This window comes from Sus scrofa, chromosome 2, assembly GCF_000003025.6.
Source record: "Sus scrofa isolate TJ Tabasco breed Duroc chromosome 2, Sscrofa11.1, whole genome shotgun sequence".
Classification (NCBI taxonomy): domain Eukaryota; kingdom Metazoa; phylum Chordata; class Mammalia; order Artiodactyla; family Suidae; genus Sus; species Sus scrofa.
The window spans coordinates 126,340,508-126,364,850 of record NC_010444.4 but is presented as its reverse complement, the minus strand read 5'-3'; the positions used below and the strand labels follow the sequence as shown (position 1 = coordinate 126,364,850).

General features: G+C 42.7%; 1 protein-coding gene across 4 annotated transcripts in view; it reads right to left on the bottom strand.

Annotated features, from left to right (window-relative positions):
- Positions 1–16,571, bottom strand: part of SNX24 (sorting nexin 24) — a 159,588-nt gene extending 143,017 nt beyond the window's left edge. For 2 of the 4 annotated variants that reach the window (XR_001305311.2, XM_005652942.3), the window contains exon 1: positions 14,801–16,571. Coding sequence is in view for 2 of the 4 variants with exons in the window: in XM_005652942.3 (XP_005652999.1) it covers positions 14,801–14,860 (60 nt within the window). In the remaining 2 variants the exon portion in view is untranslated. Of the gene's footprint in view, positions 1–14,736 lie in introns of all 4 variants that reach the window. The other 2 variants (XM_003123872.6, XM_005652943.3) reach the window with 2 other exon arrangements.

Sequence of the window (24,343 nt, the reverse complement as noted above, 5' to 3'; positions counted from 1 at the left end):
TCAGAGTTCCCATCTTGGCTCAGTGGTTAACGAATCCGACTAGGAACCACGAGGTTGCGGGTTCGGTCCCTGCCCTTGCTCAGTGGGTTAATGATCCGGCGTTGCCGTGAGCTGTGGTGTAGGTCGCAGACACGGCTCGGATCCCGCGTTGCTGTGGCTCTGGCGTAGTCTGGTGGCTACACCTCCAATTGAACCCCTAGACTGGGAACCTCCATATGCCTCGGGAGCGGGCCTAGAAAAGGCAAAAAGACAAGACAAAAAAAAAAAGTATTTGTTTTCACTTTCTCTTCATATCATAAACCATGCTATAATAAATAACTTTACATGTATATCCTTACGCACTTACAGTGCAAAGAGGGGAAAGCCTGGGTCAAAAGCTTATATACACATTTTATTTAATAAATATTGCCTAACTCATCTCCAAAACAGATTCTCCAAGTTATAGTCTCACCAACAGTATGTGAAAGAATGTGTCTCCCTCACCCCCATTTTCATCAGCACTGATTTTTATCAATCTTTGTCATTTTGCCTGTTGAATTAACAAAAAAAAAAAAAAAAAACAACTAGGTTTAACTTTGCTTTTCTTTAATTATTAGTGAGACTACCTTGTCATATGTTTTTGGTCATCTGTATGCTTGATGTTTCTCTCCTCTTAAAGGCAATGAGATCCTGCTGTGTAGCACTGAGAACTATGTCTAGATACTTACGAAGGAGCATGATGATGGGAGAAAAAAATAGTATACATGTATGTGTAACTGGGTCCCCATGCTGTACAGTGGAGAAAAAAAAAATGTGGTGGGGAAATAACAAACAAACAAACAAAGACAAACCAACCAACAAACACTCTCATTACCTTTAATGCTTCCAGGATAAAATTTTATCTGTGCATGTACAGTCCCCCTAAACCACTCAACCTAACCTTCAAACTCCTGTCCCACTCCTACCACCTACCCTCCTTAGCAACTATCCAGACTTCTTACACTTCCCCAGGCCCTTCCTTGAACCTGAAATGTTCTTCCCTTTCTCATACTGGCAAAATTCCACTCACCCTTCCAGAACAAACTTTCATGTCAGCTACTCTGCGCCCACAAGACCAGTACAATGATTGAGAGAGAGAGAGTAGGCATATAGTAATCACGAGAATGGATGGTTATTCTCCCTGGCTTGGGTAATTTTGAAAATAGGATTAATTTCCACTAGCAAGGTGGAGAGAAGGGGGAGTGTGTAGAAGAGAGAGAAGCTTGCAGTTTCTAAACAATTTCTAAGTTCCTAAATTTATCTAAATTCAAAGAACTAAGAAAAGGCAGATGGTGAGACTCAACCCACTTATTGGTTCTTCCCTAAATAAAAATTACAAAGGGAAAACCTGAATAATATATCTTTTTAATAAAAATCAACAAGACAACAATAGCCTATTTCAAATACCCCCAACATCCCCTTCCAAAAAAAGGAGGGGAGGCTCAAATAAAAGGGGACACTAGAATGTTTCACTTTTAGTTTGTGGTCTTTGGAGGCAACCAACTTATTTTGACAAATAAATAATAAAAGAAAGAATCAAGCATTTATCCTGCTTTTACTATTAAAAACTACACCTCAGGGTAACTAATTTCTGACAAAGTTTCTCTTTATACGTGTATTCAAGCCAATAAATAGAGAGAGAATAATAAAAAGAACATCAATGCCTAGCAACCACTCATGAATTCACAGATCTAGACAATGGTCCTCAATAGCCACTAGCATCACAAATTATATCTGAAAATGACCAAGCCTCTGCCTTTGGACCACATAAGGAGCAGAAAAATGTATTAATAATGACACAAGGATGTAATCAGCAAAATCTACTGTGGGAAACTCTATGGGGCAAAATCACAGTTCAGACAATGAAATAATTGTAAAAGAAAAAGAAAAAGGAAAGGAACCTATAGATTAAAAAAGACCAAGGAGATATATTAAGGACTCACATTTTATACAACAGTTTAAATCCTAATTCAAACTGCTTTAAAAAAATAATCATTCATGGGGAAAATCAGGGAAATGTGAAAAATGGACTGATATTTACAATGATGAAATGTGGCTTTTTAAATATCTGATAATGATACTATGATTGTATTTTCAAAGGGGAATTTTTGGAGTTTCCTGGTGGTTCAGCAGATTAAGTATCTGGAGTTGTCACTGCTGTGACTTGGGTCACTGATGTGGCAAGGGTTAGATCCCTGACCCGGGAACTTCTGCACGCTGTGGGAGCAGCCAAAAGCAAACCAAAAAACAACAACAAATAGAACAAAGCAAAATAATAGGAAGTTGCATTAAAAATCTAAATGAATACCTGGAAAACCAACAAAAGAATACAAGTATATGGGAGCGCTCTGGCGGTCTAGCAGTTAGGATTTGGCACTTTCACCAGTGTAGCCTGGGTTCAGTCCCTGGCCTGGGAACTGAGATTCCACATCAAGTCACTCCACATCAGAGCCAAAAAAAAAAAAAAAAACCAAGGTATGAGCCCCATGGCTCTCTTGTTTTGGAGATGCAGTGGGGGATGGGAGAGAATGGAGAAGGTAGGAAATATGTATTTCCATGCCTCTATATAATCCTAACCTCATTTAGGTAAATATACTGGGCTCTATGAACTTGAAGGGAAAAAAAAAAATACATGTAGTAAATAATTAAAGTTAGAAAACTAAACCTGAATGAACATAGTCTAGAGTTGTTAAAGAATACTAGATGGTTAGGAGTTCCCACCGTGGCTTAGTGAAAACGAATTTGACTAGTATCCATGAGGACACAGGTTTGATCCCTGGCCTTGCTCAGTGGGTTAAGGATCCGGCGTTGCCGTTAGCTGTGGTGTAGGTGGCAGATGCGGCTCAGATCCTGCGTCGCGGTGGCTGTGGTATAGGCCAGCAACTATAGCTCCAATTCAACCCCTAGCCTGGGAACTTCCATATGCAGTGGGTGCAGCCCTTAAAAGACCAAAAAAAAAACTAGTTGGTTAAATGTAATTGCTGCTTCTGTAGTACTTGAAGATAACTGGAAAGAGTTTGTTTTACAGATCACAAATATTTATCCTGGACTTTGGTTTACATTATTGATTTACATTAAAGAACTTTTTTAAAACAAATATCTTCAAGGCAGTCCCTTCTTGAAATAATATGAATAAATCACAAACATAGCAGGAGACACTGCTCAAACCATCCTATAAGGTAGGTACAGCCATACCTCGTTTTACTGCACCTCATTTTATTTCACTTTGAGGATACTGAATTTTTCACAAATTGAAAGTGTGGGGCATCCCCATGTGGAAAAGTTCTGTTGGCACCGTTTTCCAATAGCATTTGTTCACTTCGTGTCTCTGTGTGACATTTCAGTAATTCTTGCACTATTTCAAACTTTGTCATCATTATTATGTTTTTGTTATGATGATCCGTGATCTTCGATGCTACTATTGTAATTAATCGGGGCACCACAACTGTACCCATATAAGACAGTGAACTTGGTCAATAAATGGTGATCCATCGCCCAGGCATTCGCCTGTCTCCTTCTCTTTCCTTGGGCTTCCCTATTCCCTGAGATACAACAACATTGAAATGAGACCAGTTAATGACTCTACAATAGCCTCTAGGTCTTCAAGTGAAAGGAAGAGTTGCACATCTCACTTTAAATCAAAGCTACAAATGATTAAACCTGTTGAAGAAGGCAAGCTAAAAAGCCAAAATAGGCTGAAAGCTAGGCCTCTTGTTCCAAACAGCCAAGGTGTCAATGTATGATCTTCTTTGCAGAACAGATACTGACCCAGAGACGTTGAAAAACTTCTGGTCACCAAAGGAGACAGGTTGGTAGGGAAGAGATGGGCTGTGGGTTTGGGATGGAAATACTGTAAAATTGGGCCGTGATGACTGTTGTACAACTATAAATACAACAAAATTCACTGAGCTAAAAGACAAAACAAACAAAAATGATAACCATTTTTAAAAAGGTGTGAATGCAAAGGACAAGTTCTTGGAGGAAATTAAACATGCTATTCCAGTGAACATATGAATGACCAGTAAATAAGTAAATAACAACAGCCTTACTGCTGAGATGGAGAAAGCTCTAGTGGTCTGGATAGAGGATCCAATCAGCCGTGACATCCTAAGCCAAAGCCTAATGCAAAAAAGGCCCTAACTCACTCCAAATCTATGAAGCCTGAGAGAGATAAGGAAGTTGCACAAGAAAAGTTAAAAGGTAGCAGAGTTTGGTTTATGAGGTTTAAGGAAAGAAGGTGTCTCTACAACATCAAAGTGCGAGATGAAGCCGCAAGTGCTGATGCAGACGCTGCAGCAGGTTATCCAGAAGATGTCTCCAAGATGATGAGTGCAGGTGGCTATACTAAACCATGTAATCAAAACAGCCTTCTATTGGAAGAAGATGCCATCTAGGACTTTCACATCTAGAGAAGAGAAGTCAATAGTGGCTTCAAAGCTTCAAAGGACAGGCTGACAGTCTTGTTAGGGGTGTAGGCAGCAGGTGACCTAAAGCTGAAGGCAGTGCTCATTTACCACTCCAGTAATCCTAGGGTCCTTCAGAATTACACTAAATCTACTCTGCCTGTGATCTCTAAGTGGAACAACAGAGCCTGGATGACAGCACATCTGCCGACAACATGGCTTACTGAATATTTTAAGCTCACTCTTGAGACCTATTGCTGAGGAGAAAAAGATTCCTTTCAAAATATTACTGCTCAGTGACAATGCACTGGTCACATCTCTGATGGAGGTGTACACTAAGATTAATGTTGTTTTCATGCCTGCTAACACAACATCTGTCCACAGCCTGTGCCAGAGATTAAGAAATAGTTTCAAATTTAAAGTCTCACTTCTTAAGAAATGCATTTCACAAGGCTATAGCTGCCATAGACAGTGATACCTCTAACGTATTTGGGTGAAATAAATTGAAAACCTTCTGGAAAGGATTCACTAGTCTAGATGCCATTAAGAACATTCATGATTCATAGGAAGAGGTCAAAATATCAACACTACCAGATGTTTGGAAGAAGCTGATTCCAACCCTTCATGGATGACTTTGAGAGGTCCAAGACTTTAGTGAAGGAAGTCACTGCAGATGTGGCAGAAAGAGAAAGAGAACTAGAATTGGAAGTGGAGCCTGAAGACGTGACTGAATTGCTGCAATCTTATCAAAAAACGTGAAGAGATGAGCTCATGAGAGTTCCTTCTTATGAGCAAAGAAAGTGGTTTCCTGAGATGGAATCTACTCCAGGTCAAGATGCTGTGAAGATTGTTGGAATGACAACAAAGGATTTAGAGTATTACATAAACTTAAGTGATAAAGCAGCAGGGTTTTTTTTTGTTTTTTTTTTGCTATTTCTTTGGGCCGCTTCCGCGGCATATGGAGGTTCCCAGGCTAGGGGTCTAATCGGAGCTGTAGCCGCCGGCCTACGCCAGAGCCACAGCAACGCGGGATCCGAGCCGTGTCTGCAACCTACACCACAGCTCACGGCAATGCCGGATCGTTAACCCACTGAGCAAGGGCAGGGACCGAACCCGCAACCTCATGGTTCCTAGTCGGATTCGTTAACCACTGCGCCACGACGGGAACTCCCGCAGCAGGGTTTGAGAGGACTGACTCCAGTTGTGAAAGAAGTTCTGTGGGTAAAATGCTATTCAACAGTATGGCATGCTGCAGAGCAAGCATTCAGAAAAGGAACAGTCCACTGACACAGTAAACTTGACTGTTGTCTTAACTTAAGAAATAGTCACAGCCACCTCAACCTTCAACAACCACCACCCAATCAGTCTGCAGCCATTTAGGTCAAGGAAAGACCCTCCACCAGCAAAGATTATGCCTCACTGACGGCTCTGATAATAGTTAGCATTTTTTTAGCATTAAGATATTTTTGTGTGACTTCCTTTTTTATGATATTTGCTTTATTGCAATGGTCTAGAACTAAACCTGAAATATCTCCAAGGTGTGGGCGTACTAGTATTCTTTGACAGATGAGGAAAACAAGACAGGGAAATTAAGAAGCTTGCCCAAAGCCTGACTGTGGGCTAAAGGCTGCAGGCCAGATTTGAGGCCGACCGCCTAAGTCTATCCATTGCCTGTGCTTTTTCATTGCTAAGCTGTGCCGAGTTCCATCATAAACTGGTGGAAGATTATAATTAGGCTTTTGCCAAATGGCAAAAATTACCAAGGAAGCATCTGAAATAATCAAGATCTGATTTAATCTGTACAGGTTCATTTCTAGTAACACGCCTGCCTCATTTTTGAGACACAGTGTGCCACAATTTGGACTAATAACTTAGCACATCAAAGCAGACAGAACTAAATGCAATGTGACATCCCGGATGAGGTCCTGGAACAGAAAAAGGACATTAGTGGAAAAACTGGTAAAATCCAAAAAGTCTGGAGCGTGGCTAATAATAATGTACAAATGCTTAGTTTCCTTGTTTTGACGTTACCATGGTAATGTATAACGTCAACAGGGGAAACTGGGTGAGGGGTACAGAGGAACTATCAGTATTCATGTTGCAACTTTTCTGCAAATTTAAAATTATTTCAAAACCAAAAGTTTATTTCAAAAGACTAGAGGAAGTACCCTTGTGGCATAGAAGATTAAGGACTCAGTGCTGTCGCTGCAGCAGCTCCAGTCGCTGCTGTGGCACAGGTTGGATCTCTGGCCTGGGAACTCTGACAGGCCGCAGGCAAGGCCAAAAAAAAAGAAAAAGAATGAATTTCTAAGCACTGTATTTGCAAAATTCAACCCTCTTGTAAAATTTTTGATTTTTAAGTGAATGTAACATTCTGTCAAGAATATTTTCAAACTATATTTCTTATCTTTAAGGGTAAAGAACTTGTCTTCCACAAGCTTGACCCACTCAACACATGTATAATTGTTCGCTTATGCTGAGACTTCACCATGAGCGAGGCACTGGGCCAGCTATGTCCTTGTTCACAAAGCCCTCCCTCATCATGGGTGCTTAGAACGGGCGACTGGAAGATACAGTTGGAGACACTGTGCTCTCACTATCCTTCTGACCTTCTCCCACTATGGTGTCTGCAGGGTTAGGTGGCAGGAATGGACTGACCTCATCCCTAACTCCAGAGATGCCACCGATTTTCACTCCATCTAGTTAACATATCCTTGCCTTGGTGACTGGTTCAGGCACACGGCATTCCCCAGGCAAGAGCACTGAGTGAGAAACCAACTGGGGATAGTGAGAGGAGAAGGAAGAAAATTGCCCTTGCTCTGAACAAACACTCCTTCCTCTGGATGTTGTCAAATACACACACACACACATACACACACACATACACATATATATATATATATATATTTTTTTTTTAGGGCCACACCCATGACATATGGGAATTCCCAGGCTAGGGGTCCAGTCAGAGCTACAGCTGCTGGCCTACACTACAGCCGCAGCAACACAGGATCCGAGCCCTGTCTGACACCTACACCACAGCTCACGGCAATGCTGGATCCTTAACTCACTGAACGAGGCCAGGGATCCAACCTGTGTCCTCATGGATACTAGTCAGGTTCATCTGCTGAGCCATGGCTGGAATTCCCAATTTTTTTTAATCTACAGTGTGTTGTCATTTTGTCACCAGGTGGAAACTACGCTGAGGATGAAGGAGAGGGACGAAGTGTCCAGGTTCCCTTACTCAATCTCTCAGTCTCTCTCACAAATATAAACTGGCAGTAAAAATACTTCCTATAGGACTTCCCGTTGTGGCTCAGCGGCAATGAACTTAATATCCATGAGGATGCAGGTTCGATCCCTAGCCTCGCTTGGTGGGTTAAGGATCTGGCGTTGCCGTGAGCTGTGGTGTAGGTCACAGATGTGGCTTGGATCCTGTGTGGCTGTGGCACAGGCCGGCAGCTGCAGCTCTGATTCAACCCCTAGCCTGGGAACCTCCATCAGTGCAGCAACTAAAAAGACAAAAAAAAAAAAAAAAAGAAGTCTTTACTTGCCAGATTTCATAATGAAATACATACAGGTAAAATTATTTTGGATTTGCTTTAAAATACTCCAGAGTTTTTTTAAATGTAATTATGAAGGGTGCTGAGTGAAATAAAAATTTAATAGTGAAGTTGAGTAACAGGTACAGGTGGTTCATTACACTGTTCTATTTATGTATTTTAACCCATAAAATATAAAACGCTGATTATCCCTGTAGACATCTCAATAGTGTATGGAGCTGCCTCATATGTTACAATGCATAATACAGGAAGTAAATCAATGAGAGTCTAGATCTCAAGAAAAGCATATACTTATACAAGCGCAATGCAGTTATCGATATATAGTTAAAAAGGACTTGAAATTCAAGTACTAAATTCAATACCTTGATTTTAAGAACTACAAAAAAATGAAATGTAATACGCTCAAAGGTTTATGTACTTACTAAGTAGTCATTCTAGTTTTGTTGTTTTTAGCAACAGCATATCTGAAAATGGAGAATACTAGCCTATCCTGGTGCCCAGGATCTGCTTATCTCATGTCCAAGAGACTGTTCTCCATCCTCACCTGACAAGGTCACGGAGCCAGGTCTAGCACTTGCCTTCTTGTAAAGCGTCTACCATTCTATCTTGCCTGCTTCACATCCCTGGGTTTCCTCCTCCCCCTGGGTACCATGCTGAGCATTCTTTGCCCATGCGGGTTCTGGGACACTACCTCCTGCCTCTTTTCCTCACTTTACATCCTCTTCCTGGGAAGAGCATCACCTCCTCTCTTTTACACTGAATGATCCCCTGGAACCATATTTCTAGACCAGATCTCTCTATACATCCTGAATTCCAAAATGAAGTGGCCTCATCTGCCACCAAAAACTGAGCAGGCCCCCAAATGAAACTGTCTTCACATCAGCTCTTTTTATTCAGTCACTGGCACCTGTATGCACAGGAGTCACCCTCTGCGTCATATCTGGTCACCAGACCCTGGAGATTCTTGTAAGTCATCCCCTTTCCTTTCCCAGTTGCCTTAGCTCAGGGCCTCATCCTCTCCCTTCTGGTTTTTTTTGCAAGCATCTCTTAATTATTAATGCTTCAGGGTCATCTTTCTAAATGCAGAGCTAATCATGTTACTTCCTTCCTTAAACCTCCGGCTACTTCCCACTTTCTGAAGCTGATGTCCACACTCCGTTAAAGCTCTCCAGGCTAGCGAGCTGGTCTCTCCACACCTCTCTCGGTCAGGAGTCATTCTGCAAGACCCCCCCCTGCCCAAATGGAAGAGCTGCTTCACACCTGGAGATTACTGAATTTCTTCTCTTACTGACAGGGATGGAGTAGGCACAGGTAGTTGTATAAGTCCCAATAAAAGTTCATAGATCAAGAGGGAAATCTAGGGGATGTTGGGAGATCACTGTAAGTTAATAAATTGCCCCCAAAAGCCATTAGAACAAGGCAGGCTTGCTTGACTAGTGGAGGTGATGCTCTTCCCGGGAAGAGGTTGTTGGGTGGAGGATGGGGTGAAGTCTGCATTCAGATTCACACCCAGGGCAGGAGTTTGAGAACTGCCTTTCTGCTGATGTTAGTACACACCTTACTGGATACGAAGAAGGAGCTACTGCTCTAAGAAAGAGGAAGAGGTGCTCTTTTCTGATCCCCACTCCCCTTGGATGATAAAATTGTAGCCCACTGGATCCTTGGGGCAGAGCCTCCTCACCCACCTGCTTGCATCTTTCACAAGCGTCCTATCCTAATAAATCTATTTCTTGCCTATCACTGTCTCTTGCTGAATTCCTTCTGAATGGAGGCATACAGAACTGCTCCGAAGGAATTCAGCAATAGCCAAGACATGGAAACAACCCAAATGTCCATTGACAGATGATTAAATTAGGAAGATGTGGTTTATATACACAATGGAATACTACTCAGCCATAAAAAAGTGGCACAATGCCATTTGCAGCAACATGGATGGAACTAGAGACTCTCATACTGAGTGAAATAAGTCAGAAAGAGAAAGACAAATAGCATATGATATCACTTATAACTGGAATCTAACATACAGCACAAATGAACGTTTCCACAGAAAAGAAAATCACAGACTTGGCGAATAGACTTGTGGCTGCCCAAGGGAGAGGGAGGGAGTGGGAGGGATCGGGAGCTTGGAGTTAACAGATGCAAACTATTGCTCTTGGAATGGATTTACAATGAGATCCTGCTGTGTAGCATTAAGAACTATGTCTAGATACTTACATCGCAACACAACGAGAGGAAAAAGTGTGTATGCATGTGTGTGTAACTTGGTCCCCATGCTGTACAGTGGAAAAAAAAAAATGAAAAAAAAAAAAAAAGAAAAGAATCTGAACCTCAGTAAGTCCAGACATTGGGTGAGTGCTAATTTAAAACATGGGTTCAAGTCCCAATCTGGGTTTAGGCTGGGTTCGAGTCCCGGAATGTGCGTTCAAGTTCCTGTCTATGTTCTGGCTAGGTTCAGGCTGTTAATGCTGTCAGTTTCACTATGAGACGACTCAGTCATTCATTATTTATTCAGCACACATGGGGTGAATTTCCACTGGGTTCTCAGCCCTGTGTATGAGCACAGCAGGGGAGATGGACGCTGTCCTAGCCTCTAGGAGCGCTCAGCCTAGCAGGGAAAGAGGTATTCAACAGATACACTACGGAGCAGGGGGTGGGATGGGAAAGATTCACCTGCATTTTGTTACAGTATTTTTCTCTTAATTCTTTGTGAACTAAGATGATTTGGAAGTAGCCCTTTTTTGTTTGGTTGGTTTGGGGGTTTTTTCTTTTTTTTTGTTAATCTGGAGTTTTAGATGAGAACGTCTTTTTCCTGAGAGCAAACTTTGCCCCACCCTTCCTCTTTCTAGAATTCACAATCTCAGGAAAACCCTCATCAAATTTCAAAAGTCAGCATTCCTGAGCAGCCCTCCCCCAGCTCCACGGCCAGCACACACCCCTAAGGCAAAGCAGAATGGCCGGGTCCCTCCTCAAGACTCCAGCTGAAACCCACACACCCTAACCCTTCCCCACCCTGCTAGGGGCTGAGAGTCCCTAAGAACAGAAACAACATCCTTCCACTTGGCAATCCCCACCTAACACCAGTGTAGACCCAGAAGTATGTCAATATTCAGAGGGCAAAAATTCACTCTTTAGAAGTAAATTACTTTGTACATTGAGCATAACTTTGTATAAACTTTTTCAATAACAATGCAGCAATACCGATAAAAACTTAGAAGGCCTCAAGTACCACTTCTAGGTAATGTCCTACAGAAATCCTAGGAGTAGACATTAACAAAGTATGCACAGGGATATGTGTGTGTGTGTGTGTGTGTGTGTGTGGACATTAACAAAGTATGCACAGGGATATGTGTGTGTGTGTGTGTGTGTCTTTTTAGGGCTGCACCCGAGGCATATGGAGGTTCCCAGGCTAGCGGTTGAATAGGAGCTGCCAGCCTATACCACAGCCACAGCAACACCAGATCCAAACCCCATCTGCAACCTACACCACAGCTCACGACAACACCGGATCCTTAACCCACTGAGCAAGGCCAGGGATTGAACCCTCATCCTCATGGATACTGGTCGGGTTAGTTAACCACTGAGCCATGGGAACTGCAAGGGATGTCTTATTTCAACTTTCAGTGTGGTTGCTAAAAACTAGAAGCAAATGTCAGTGGCCATCAAAAGAGATCCATGTAAACAAATTATGGGGAATTTCTTCTATGCAAGATCCTTTGCTAGTAGCTAAAAGGAGGAGACAGACCTATCCATATTGACAGAGAAAGATACCCCTAAGTTGTAGGATGACGGTAATAGTGAAATCATGCTATTTATTCTAAAAAAGAAAAACAAAATACATTTTCATAGCATAGGGGGAAAAGTCTCAAAGAAAGCACCCCTATACTTTATGTCTGAGGGCATGAGACTAGAAGCCGGGAAGAAAAACCATCCTTTCTACTTAAAATTTCCTATCACTGAATTTGTTAGAATGCAATTTAATACTCATTAAATTTAAAACAAAACCACTAAAGTCAAAAGGTACTTTTTATACTAAAGAACACATGATTTTACCAGTTTCTTGTTTAAGGAACTGAGATTTTTTAAATTCTGTTTTTCTCTCTCTCAGCTTTTTGTGTGTGTGTGTGTGTCTTTTTAGGGCCGTACCTGATGCATATGGAGGTCCCAGGCTAAGGGGTGAATTGGAGCTACAGCTGCCAGCCTATGCCACAGCCACAGCCACGCCAGATCTGAGCCGCATCTTTGAGCTACACCACAGCTCACAGCAATGCAGGATCCTTAACCCACTGAGGGAGGCCAGGGATTGAACCTGGGTCCTTGGAAACGAATCTGACTAGTATCCATGACTAGTCAGATTCGTTTCCTCTAAGCCCCAACGGAACACTTGGGTTTTTTTGGCTTTTGTTTTTTAATGAAATGTTATTCAATGCTAACTTCCCAGCACCTAAAACAGAGACACAGCAGATACTCTATACGGTCTTTTGGAGCAGGTGATCCTAGTAGTCTCCGATAAAAGTTAATTATCTTCCCTAGTAAGCACGTAGAGAGATCAAAACTACTGATTTTCTTCTATTAGCGGAGCTATGTTTTAATCCAAAGTTTTTGTACCTTTTTTTTTTTTTTTTTTTTTTTTTTATAACCTGCGGCATATGGAGGTTCCCAGGCTAGGGGTCTAATCGGAGCTGTAGCCGCCAGCCTAGGCCACAGCCACGTCAGATCCGAGCCATGTCTGTGACCTACACCACAGCTCACAGCAATGCCAGATCCTTAACCCACTGAGCAAGGCCAGGGATCAAACCCACAACCTCATGGTTCCTAACGGATCATTAACCACTGAGCCACCACAGGAACTCCTGTGTTTCTTTTAATAACTTCCATTTTGGCCAGCCATGTGCCAGCTTCCAGGTTGTGAATCAAACTGATTTGGAAGGAGCCCCTTCTTGGTAAGCCGGGTTGTTAGGAGAGGGTTATGTGATGAGACTCTGAGAGCTTTTTAAAAAGTTTACTTTTTAAAAAAACACTAATTCATTTAGGTGGGTAAACCCTTTGTTAAGCTATCTCCTGCAAGTGACTTTTTTTTCCTTTCTGAAGAGAACACTTTGTACCCTTGGCACAATAATTTTGTAACCGTACAGAAGTTCATTCATTCAGCAAATATTTGCTGTATAATTACAAAGGGAAAAAAAAAAAAAAAAAAAAAAAAAAAAAACACTGAGATCACCTTCATCTAAAGATCAAGGCCCCTAACAAGCCGCCTTTTCATCTCCAGATCCTAAAAGAAGGCCCTCAAGCTGGCAGAGTCCTTCATGACTGTTGATGCTGATGGGAAAGGGGAGACACCTGAAAGAATGAAAGACCACCAAGGATTCAGGCCTGAGGAAAAAGCCTTAAAGAGGTTCAAATTTAAGTTCATTCCTCTCTACTCCCTCCCCCCCCTTTTTTCTGATGGAGAAAAAGATAGCGTTATTGCTTTGCCAGGCAAAGGAAGCCACAGCAGCTAAGGCCTTGAAGACTGTGTCCCCTCTACCCCCTTTTCTTTAAAGGAAGATACAGCATATATAACCAAATACCTAGTTCATTTATTTATGTAAATAATGGCCTCGGAGCTCAGTTTTTCCTTGGTTGAAGTTTTCCCACCAAGGGAAGGCACTTTGAGTACTTACTTTACATACTTGGACCCAGGAGCCTACTTAGTTCTAGAAACCCACTTACTCCTCGGATTTTTTTTTTTTCAATCACTACTCTTAACTCTAAAAATTCCTTTGAGAGGCGGATTTAATCCATGCTATGAAAACACAAGTTTCCAAATAAGCTGTCACCAAAACCCAATAATTTTTAGGGATGAGAAGGGTTAAAATACTTTTACGCCAAACTAATGTAACTGGAGTTTAGCAAGTGAGTGAATTAAAAGTGAAGAAAATAAACTATCCTTTAGGACGTCCCATGCGATCTTCTCCAAAACATACATGTTCTTTAAATGGAAATAAATTTTTCCAAGGTCTACCCAGGCTGAGGCATTTCTCCCCATAGCAATGATAAAAATGTCTAGATAAGGATGTCTAAGTTCATTGGGAAATCAACTTCAGTACAGTTCATTATTAAATTTATTACCCAAAGGTCCCAGGCCCTGGTCTCTGCCCTCCGGGACTCTATTCTTGAGAAAAGGGGCCCTGTTTCTCATTTCCTGCCAAACTTCAGTTCTAGGTATGGAACAGGTGCTCAGGGAGTACGTGATTTTACCATTTCAGGGCACTACAGAACCAGGAAAAAAGAAACAACCAAACAAATAAAACTTTGGAAATCATCTAAATGCAACACATGTGTTCACTTTGGCTAATAAATTCACAAATGAATAATTTATTCAATGCGCATATTTTCCATCTGAATGAATCCTACAGAACTTGGAACGTAACATCAAACCACCGCGACGCCACTTCTGTCTGGACAGAGGGGGCAGCTATGCCAGAAACGAGCGCAGCCCATCCCGGGCTCCAGAGGGCAAGCGCCGGGGAGAGTGCCTAGCACCTCGTCCAAGGACTCGACTCCCGGCGATCCTGCTGGGAGGCCGGGAGCGGGGTTGGGAGGGGGAAGCGACCAAACCCCGGCACCCAGCGCCAGGGAGGAGGGCGCCCGTTTCCTTGACAACCACTCCTGGGCGCAGCCATACCAAAGGACCGGGGGAGGGGAAGGGAAAGGAAGGGAGCGAGGGAACCCCCCACCCCACCCCGCGCAGGGGCAGCGGCGGCGGCCGAAGGCACCTCGGAGGCTCAGCAGCTGCAGGCCCGGCTCGCGGGGCCCTCTCCGGCCTCAGCCGGCGCCTACCGTGTATCCCCGCTCCAGGTCACTCTCCTCGTAGCGAAAGGACGGGATGTAGACCTCCATGGCCGCGCCAGCTAGCCCGGGAGGGCGAGCAGGGGGCGGGCTCACGGCGGCGGCCGCGGCCGCGACTCCGCCCCCGGCCCGGCCGCCCCGCCTCCCTTCCCGAGCCCCACGGAGCTGGAGGCTACGTGGCTCCGACCCGGATCCTCTGCGGACCCCGCCGCTCGCAGCGCTCTAGGAGGGCCCCGCCTGGAGCCCAGTGTGGGGAACCGAGGGCGTAGGGCTCTGGACGTCTGGATTCCGGGCCCAAAGCGCGGCGATCAGCAGTGCCCAGAGGAGGCGGGGCCTGGAAACCTGTGAGTCTGCAAAAAAGGGGTGTGCGCTCCACTGCGGTCGGGCGCCAGGGACAGGGCCGCACCCCGGCGCTCCCTGCCCTTGAGGCTCCAGTGTGCACTGGATTTGCAGTTTGCCAGACACCACCCTGAACAGACTGCAAGACGCCAAGGAGTAGAAGAGCTTCTTGATTTTGTTTTGGTTAAATTTTCCTTTTAGCCCTCGGCTGCCATGAAGAGCCGTGAACCCTGCACGACTTTTACGAAGACTTTTCTGTTTCCCTTCGATTCCAGGGTCAGTGCCTTGCTTTGCTTCGCTGTCGAACCTGGGAATCATGCTCTAATGCATAGCCCGAAGGTCGGCGGCTCACTGAGATAAACAGTCCGGTTTCTTGCTTCAGTTCTAAAATGCTGCGTCTAAGTAACTACACAGATCTTTTTACCTGTAAGAGAAAAGAGAAGGGGGAGGGGAAGATGAGGGCTGAGATTTGCCCCTCGGGCTTTGAGCTACAGATTACTGATCAAGCTTTTATTATACTTTTTATACAATAGCACAAACGATAACAGCCTACTACTAGTAGCCTGACATATATATTTTTATCTGGCATGGCTCACCTATTTACCCATTAGAGTTAAAAGTTAGAAATGTATCAGTCCAAAAAAATCTGACAGGTGGTCCAAATGAATCCTCCCCCCCCCTTTTTTTTTTTTTGCTGTATTTTACTAACTGTGTATAATTTAATTTTGCTTTGCTGAAAATATATGCAAGCCCTCAATATGCGGGTATGTTCTTGAGGGTCTTGCAGTTCAGCTATAATTGTTATAATTTTGGTTATTTCAGATGGCATAATTAAAGCTCAGAGAGGATAAATAGCTATGAAATTACAGGCTAATAATTAGAAGAGCTAAATTTCTAATCACGTTCTGTGGGCAACCACTATAAAGGAAAGAAGAATGGCACTGCAGTGAGAGAACATGGCAAATGTATTATCCCGATGCTCTTACATATCTTTTAGTATGACTCTACAATCTGTGACAGGTCAGCTGTCTTCTCAGAACATTAAGAAAAATACATGACAAATACATACATAAGAAGTTGAGGAGTTCCCACTGTGGTGTGACATTATGAGTGGAGTCTCTGCAGTGCCAGGACACAGGTTCCATCCCCAGCCCAGCACAGTGGATTAAAGGATCCAGTGTTTGCTACAGCTGCAGCATTGGTCACGACTGTGGCTTGGATCTGATCCCTGGCCCAGGAACTCCCTATGCTGTGGGGTGGCCAAAAAAGAAAAAGAAGAAGAAGAAGTTGAGAGGGAAGATTGCTGCCATGTCCTGCCCTGATGTCTGCCCCACATGATGAGCTGTCATACCAGGACCTTGCTTCAGACATGTAAATGTCCCCATCCATCAGACACCACTGTCTCTGTCGCTGACTCTGGGCTCTTTCTTCATTTTTTTTTTTTTTTTTTTTTTTTTTTTTTGCCTTTTTGCTATTTCTTTGGGCCGCTCCCGCGGCATATGGAGGTTCCCAGGCTAGGCGTCGAATAGGAGCTGTAGCCGCCGGCCTACGCCAGAGCCACAGCAACACGGGATCCGAGCCGCGTCTTCGGCCTACACCACAGCTCACGGCAACGCCGGATCGTTAACCCACTGAGCAAGGGCAGGGACCGAACCCGCAACCTCATAGTTCCTAGTCGGATTCGTTAACCACTGCGCCACGACGGGAACTCCTCTTTCTTCATTCTTAAAGCTGGGCAAGTAGAGTCTTTTCAGGCCTGTGGGGTTCAGCCCAACAACCACCAAAGAATAAGCCTAAAAAAATTGTCACTTCCCTTTAAAGAAGTGTCTCAGAGTAAACAAGAAAAGAAGGAATTCAGCTGAGGGTGGATGTGCTGCAGACCAAATTGAGTTCAGATCTGCTCAGTTTGTCTACTTACTCTCCAAGGACAAGCAGCATCTGAGGAGAAAGTCAGAGCCTAAGCCAGATCCCACAGATGACACTCTCCTCTCACTTCCCGCCCACTAACATTCCATGGACTGATGAGGCAAGGAGACAAGATGGCAGAGTAGAAAGGCTTGAGCTCACCTTCGATCATGAAAACACTAAACTCACAACTAACTGCTGAACAACCATCAACAAAGAAGACTGGAACCTACCAAAAAAAAGATACTCTACACCCAAGGACAAAGAAGAAGCTAAAATGAGATGGTAGGAGGAGTGATTTTGCAGTATAATCACATCCCATACCCACTGGTGGTTGACTCATAAACTGGAAAATAATTGTATTACAGAGATCCTCGCACAGGAGTAAGAGTTCCGAGCCCCATGTCAGGCTCCCCAGCCTGGGGGTTTGGTATAGGGAGGAGGAGCCCCTAGAGCATTTGGCTTTGAAGGGCACCACAGGGCCCGGGGAAACAGAGACACCACTCTTGGAGGGTGCACACAAGGTTTCTCCTGTGCTGGGCCCCAGGGCAGAGCAGTGACTCCGTAGGAATCTGGACAGACCTACCTGTGGGTCTTGGAATGTCCCCTAAGGAGGCAAAGGTTGGCTATGGCTCACTCTGGGGGCAGGACACTAGTTGCAGAGGCCCCAGGGAATAATCATTGAGGTGAACTCCCCCAGAGGTCACCATTTTGGAAATGAGACCTGGCTTTATCCAACAGCCTACAGGCTCCAGTTTTGGGAAGCCTCAGGTCAAACAACCAATGAAGTGGGAATAGAGCCATATCAGCTGACAGATTGCCTAAGGTCATCCTGAGCCCAGAGCCACCTCTAAACACACCCCTTGACACAGCCTTTGCTCACTAGAGAGATGCCTAAGGTCATCCTGAGCCCAGAGCCACCTCTAAACACACCCCTTGACACAGCCTTTGCTCACTAGAGAGACAGGACCCAGCTCCACCCACCAGTGGGCAGGCATCAGTCTCTCCCACCAGGAAGCCTACACAAGCCCCTGGAGCAACCTCACCCACCAGGGAGCAGACAGCAGAAGCAAGACAGACTACAGCCTGTGGAATAGAGACCACAAACATGAAAAGTCAGATGAAATGAAATGGCAGAGAAATAATGTTCCAGACAAAGGAGCAAGATAAAACCCCAGAAGAACAACGAAGTAGATCTAGGCAATCTGCCTGAAAAAGAATTTAGAAGTTGAACAGTTAGCATCTATTAATAAAGGCAAAACAATTATGTAAGGAAAATAACAAAATTCTTCTGAAAACTGGATATAAAATTCCTACAATAAAAATATCACATTTACCTAGTATTTTATAGAAATATAGTTCAGCAAATTTAATGATAAACTGCTTTAAATATCAACTTAGCAACTTCTATTAGAAATCTTTTTTTTTTTTTTGTCTTTTTAGGGCTGCACCCTCAGCATATGGAGGTTCCCAGGCTAGGGGTGGAGTTGGAGCTGTAGCTGCCAGCCTATGCCACAGCCACAGCAATGCCAGATCCCTAACCCATTGAGCGAGGCCAGGGATTGAACCTGTGTCCTCATGGATGCTAGTCAGATTTGTTTCCTCTGAGCCATGACAGAACTCCCTATATTAGAAGTCTTGATGAAAATCTATCTAGAATATATTACATATTCAGCATAGAGTTATAAGACTAATCTGTCACAACCAAACAATATTTATACCTGGAATGTAAAGATAGTTAAAGATTAAGAAATCTGGTGATGTATTTCTAAACATTGTGGGATTAGAAGAGAACCAAAATAAATTAGTATGCCACTAAATTCTGAAACAACCTTAATAAATCACTACAACTCTTCCTAATAATTCTTACCAGGCTAGAAATCGCAAGAAACAGCTTGAATTTGATAAAGGTTACTACAACCCTACAGAAAATATCCTATTTAACATCATGTGAGGAAGCATAAAAATAGTTTCAGTAACTTTATCATAATTATTGTTAGGCCCTATCCAGTGCAATAAGACAAGTAAAATAAATATGACATACAGATAATGGATAGGAAGATATAAAACTAAGGTTATTTTTGGATGAAATTATCTACATAGAACAGAATCAACTAAAAAATTATTAGAACTAATAATAGAGTTTCATAAGTTGCCAAATATTAAATCATCATATACAAATCAATAGATTTCATATATAATACCTTGCTTACACACCAACATTAACCTAATAGAAATACCAGGAGCTCCTGGTGTTGCTCAGTGGGTTTAAATCTGACTAGGATCTATGAGGATGCAGGTTCAATCCCTGGCCTTGCTCAGTGGGTTAAAAATCTGGTGTTGCCATGAACTATAGTATAGGTTGCAGGCGCAGCTCAGATCTGGCTTTGCTGAGGCTGTGGTGTATGCTGGCAGCTACAGCTCCAATTCAACCCCTAGACCAGGAACTTCCATATGCCTCAGGTGAGGCCCTAAAGAGAAAAAAAAAAAAAAAAAAAAAAAAGCAGACTATTAGAAAATAACATAGGGAAAATCAACATATTTCATTAATAATAGTATGTAAACTTAATAAGTATGCAAGACCCATATGAAGAAAACTAAAAAAAAGAAAACTTAAAGGACATAAAAGAAAATCTGATAATAGTTTTATCATATTTCTGTATGAGAAGAATCATATTTTATTGATTCTGGGGGGGGGATACTTTGTCACCAAAACAATTTATAAAATTAATACAATCAAATCCCCAACAAGATAAGTGACAAGCTTGTTCTATAATTCATTTGAAAAATGAATAGCCAGAGCATGTTTGAAAAAAGAAAAAGAAAAGAATGAGGGAGAGGATAAGTTAATCTATAGGACATTAAAACATACACTAAAGCCATAGTATTTAAACCAGTATCATCCTAGAGCTAAATTAGACAAGTAATAAAGGGAACCAAATAGCCCCAAAATAGATCCCTTGATACATGAGAACATAATAAGAAACAACAATGGTATTTCAAACCCATGAGAGAAAAAAAATAAGCTATTCAATAAATAGATCAATGTTTAAATAGTTTTAATAAATATTTAAATAGTAAAGTTTTAAAATAAAACTAGCTTGTGGATAACTGGCTATCCATTTGAAAGAAAAATAAAATTAATTTTTAAAATGAATTCCATATATAGGAAAAAGCTCTGTGAAAAAACAAATCTACAAATTCTTAAGGTAGACAAAAACCAAAATGTCAGAGTTCCCATCGTGACTTGGTGGTTGATGAACCTGACTATGATCCACGAGGACACAGGTTCGATCCCTAGCCTTCAGTGGGTTGGTGATCCGGCGTTGCTGTGAGCTGTGGTGTGGGTCACAGACGAGGTTCAGATCTGGTGTGACTGTGGTGTAGGCCAACGGCTGTAGCTCTGATTCAACCCCTAGCCTGGGACTGCCATATGCCTCGGGTTTGGCCCTAAATAGACAAAAGACAAAAAAAAAAAGAAACCAAAATGTCAAAGACATTAGGGGAAAGATTATACTATATTAGACTAGATAGGGATTTAAAGTTAATGTAAACCAAAGGACCTAGTGTTTAAAAAACATTTGATAAATTGAAAAAATACTTGCAACACATAGACCAAGGATTAATGTATATTCTGTATGTAAAGAATATACATTGTGGCTCAGCAGGTTAAGAACCCGACATAGTGTCTGTGAGGATGTGGGTTTTATCCCTGGCCTCCCTCAGTGGGTTAAGGATGCGGTGTTACTGCAAGCTGCAGCATAGGTTGCAGACGCAGCTCGGATGCAGTGTTGCTGTGGCTGTGATGTAGGCCAGCAGCTGCAATTCTGATTCAACTTCTAGCCTGGGAACTTCCGTATGTCACAAGTGTGGCCATGAAAAGAAAGAAAAAAAAAAAAAAAAAGAATGCAAGAATGCATAGTTTTCCTTAATGGCACAATAGAAAACCAACACAGTATTAACAGGCAATTTCCAAAAGAATGCAAATGGACCAAAAAAAAAAAAATCTGAATGAACTATCTACTACCAAGTTAAAAAAAAAAACACCCCAAACTTTAGCTGCTTAAAGCAATAAATGCTTATTTTACATATTCTGTTGTTCAGGAATCTGGGAGCAGCTTAAGTTGTAGTCAAGATGTACTTCAAAGCTACCATCATCTCCAATTACTGGGCTGCAAGATCCACTCATAATGTGGTTCACTCACATGATTGGCAAGTTAATGTTGGTTGGTGGCATGAGACCCCAGTTCCTAGCTGTTGCACCTCTCCATGGAAATGAGTCTTCCTCCAAATCAAGAAATCCAAAAGCAGAAACTACAGTGACTTCTTATCACCTACCCTAAGAATTCACACTCCACCATTTCTGCAATATCCTGCTGGTTACAAAGTTTAGCCTACTCAGTGTGAGAAAGACTACACAATGGCTTCAGTCTTAAGAGACAAGAATTAATTGCCTATCATGGGGGCTAGCTACCACATAAACATGAGCAGAGATGCTCAAATCCTGTAGTGATCAAGGAAATCACCCTGATTTACATAGGAAAATAGCCAAAAGTCTCAGTAAGAGGGAACAGAAGGTACATCTAAAATGGGAGGTAGTTGGCTAAAAGAAGGAAGATTGAGTGAAAGCTGAGAACTGGGGAAAACCCTTAATCCTCTCTTCAATCGCTACACAATTCCAGAGGATATTTCCTCAAGAGAAAGTTAAAAAAAAAAAAAAAAAAAGTGAATCTTTGCTTTAGAAGTTGATGGGCCCATCTGAGAGCATGGAAACTTTTACTAAAAAAAAAAAAAAAGTTGGAGTCTGGGGGTAAGTAACCATACACATATTGAATAATGAATGCTGAAACCATATAGAGGCTGGCAGCTACACTTTTAACTTCCAGGGCAGAAACAGGAAGATATTCTCTGGGAAATCTGACAAACCCAATAGGAAAAAAAAAAAAAAAAAAAAAAGTCCAGAAACACCAACACCGGAAATGACCTAGAAAAAGCCCAGTGAGGTCACTCTTCAATGCTGCCCAAATTTGACAGGCCTTAGGTGTGTCCAAGATGGCAGAGTAGGAAGATCCTAAGCTCACTTCCTCCCACAGGCATACTGAAACTATGACTATTTACAGAGCAACTATTGATGAAAATAATCTGATGACCAGCAGAAAAGATTTCCCACAGTTAAAGATATAAGAAGGAGCCATAACAATAACTGGTAAGACAGTCAGAGACTTGATATAGTTGAGACTCACATCCCTAGGGTAGGCAATGACACAAACAGAAGGATAATCACAACTGGAGATGTTCTCTCCAAGGAGTGAGGAGTCTATGCCCTATACTGGGCTCCCCAGCACAGAGATCCTGCACTGGGGAGACAGGCCCTCAGAATATCCAGCTCTGAAGCCCACTGGGGCTTGTGCACAAGAGAGCCAGAGGGTTATGGGAAAGACACCCTATTTAAAGGCCATATGCAAAATCTCACATGCTCCAAGTTCTAGCACGTAGGCAGTCTATAAGTAAGAAGCTGTAGTCAGACACACATGCTGATCTTGGAAGGGCTCCTAGAGAGGCAGGAGGTAACTGGTAACCCTATGTCTGCATAAGGGACTTACCCACCAATAGCAGGTCAGCACCAGTCCTGGGCCCCCACCCCCCAGGGTGAGCAATCAGCCCTCCTGGGATCCAGCCCTACCCACCAGCATACTGGCAGCCTCCATATGAGACAGGCCCAGCAGCCAACTAGACTGGGAGCCAGCCCTACCTACCAGTATGCTCACAGTAGTCAGCTCACCACAACGGAAATGCCTATAGAGACCATGGAGGGGTCACCTCTAGACAATATAGCTTGAGTCACCAAAAAGTAGTGCACTCCTAAGCCCCAGAGGATGACTCTTACATAACACCACTTCTGCAAGATTGGAAAATGTAGCTGATTTACACAATACAGAGAAATACAAGCAGCAAATCAGACAAAATGAGGTATCAGAGCAATGTGCTCCAAACGAAGCAACAAGATGAAACCCCAGAAGAACTAAGTGAAGTGGAGATAAGCAATCTATCCAGTAAAGAGTTCAAGGTAATGATTGTAAAGATGGTCAATGAACTCAGAAGAATGGATGAAAACAGTGAAAATTTTAACAAAGAGTTAGAATATATAAAGAAGAATCCAAACAGAATAGAATATAATAAAATAAAAAAGAAGGACGTCAACTGAAGATTAGATGATACAGGGAAGTAGATCAGCAACCTGGAAGGCAAAGTAGTGGGAATAATCCCAGCTTTTTTTTTTTTTTTTTAACCCAAGGAAGAATTTAAAAGATAATTTAAGACACTTTTTGGACAACATCAAATATACTAACATTCCATTTAAAGGGTTCCCAGAAGGCAAAGATAGAAAGAAAGGGGCAGAGAATTTATTTAAAGAAATAATAGATGAGGGAGTTCCCGTCGTGGCACAGTAGTTAATGAATCTGACTAGGAACCATGAGGTGGCGGGTTCCGTCCCTGCCCTTGCTCAGTGGGTTAACGATCTGGCGTTGCCGTGAGCTGTGGTGTAGGTTGCAGACTCGGCTCAGATCCCATGTTGCTGTGGCTCTGGTGTAGGCTGGTGGCTACAGCTCCAATTGGACCCCTGGCCTGGGAACCTCCATATGCTGCAGGAGCGGCCCAAGAAATAGCAAAAAGACAAGAAAAGAAATAATAGATGAAAATTTTCCTAACTTGGGAATGGAAATAGACATCCAGATCCAAGAAGCACAGAGTCTCAAACAAGATGAACCCAAAGAGGAACACAACAACACACACTGTAATTAAAATGGCAAAATTAGGAATTCCCATTATGGTTCAGTGGTAACAAACCCAACTAATATCCATGAGGACATGAATTTGATCCCTGGCCTTGCTCAGTGGGTCAAGGATCCAGAGCTGCTATGAGCTGTGGTGTAGGTTGCAGATACAGCTCAGTCATATCCCTCATTGCTGTGGCTGTGGCATAGGCTGGCAGCTGTTGCTCTGATTCAGTCCCTAGCCTGGGAACTTCCATATGCTGCAGGTGCAGCCCTAAAAAAACAAAACAAAAACAAAAAACAAACAAAAAAACTTTTTTTTAAATGGCAAATTTAAAGATAAAGAGAAAATCTTAGAAGCAGCAATGGAAAAGCAACTAGTTACACACAAGGAAACTCCTGTAAGATTTTCGTCTGACTTTTCAGCAGAAACTCTGCAGACCGAAAGGGAGTGGCATGATATTGTTGAAGTAATGAAAGAAAAAACCTACAACCAGGAATACTCTACTCTGCA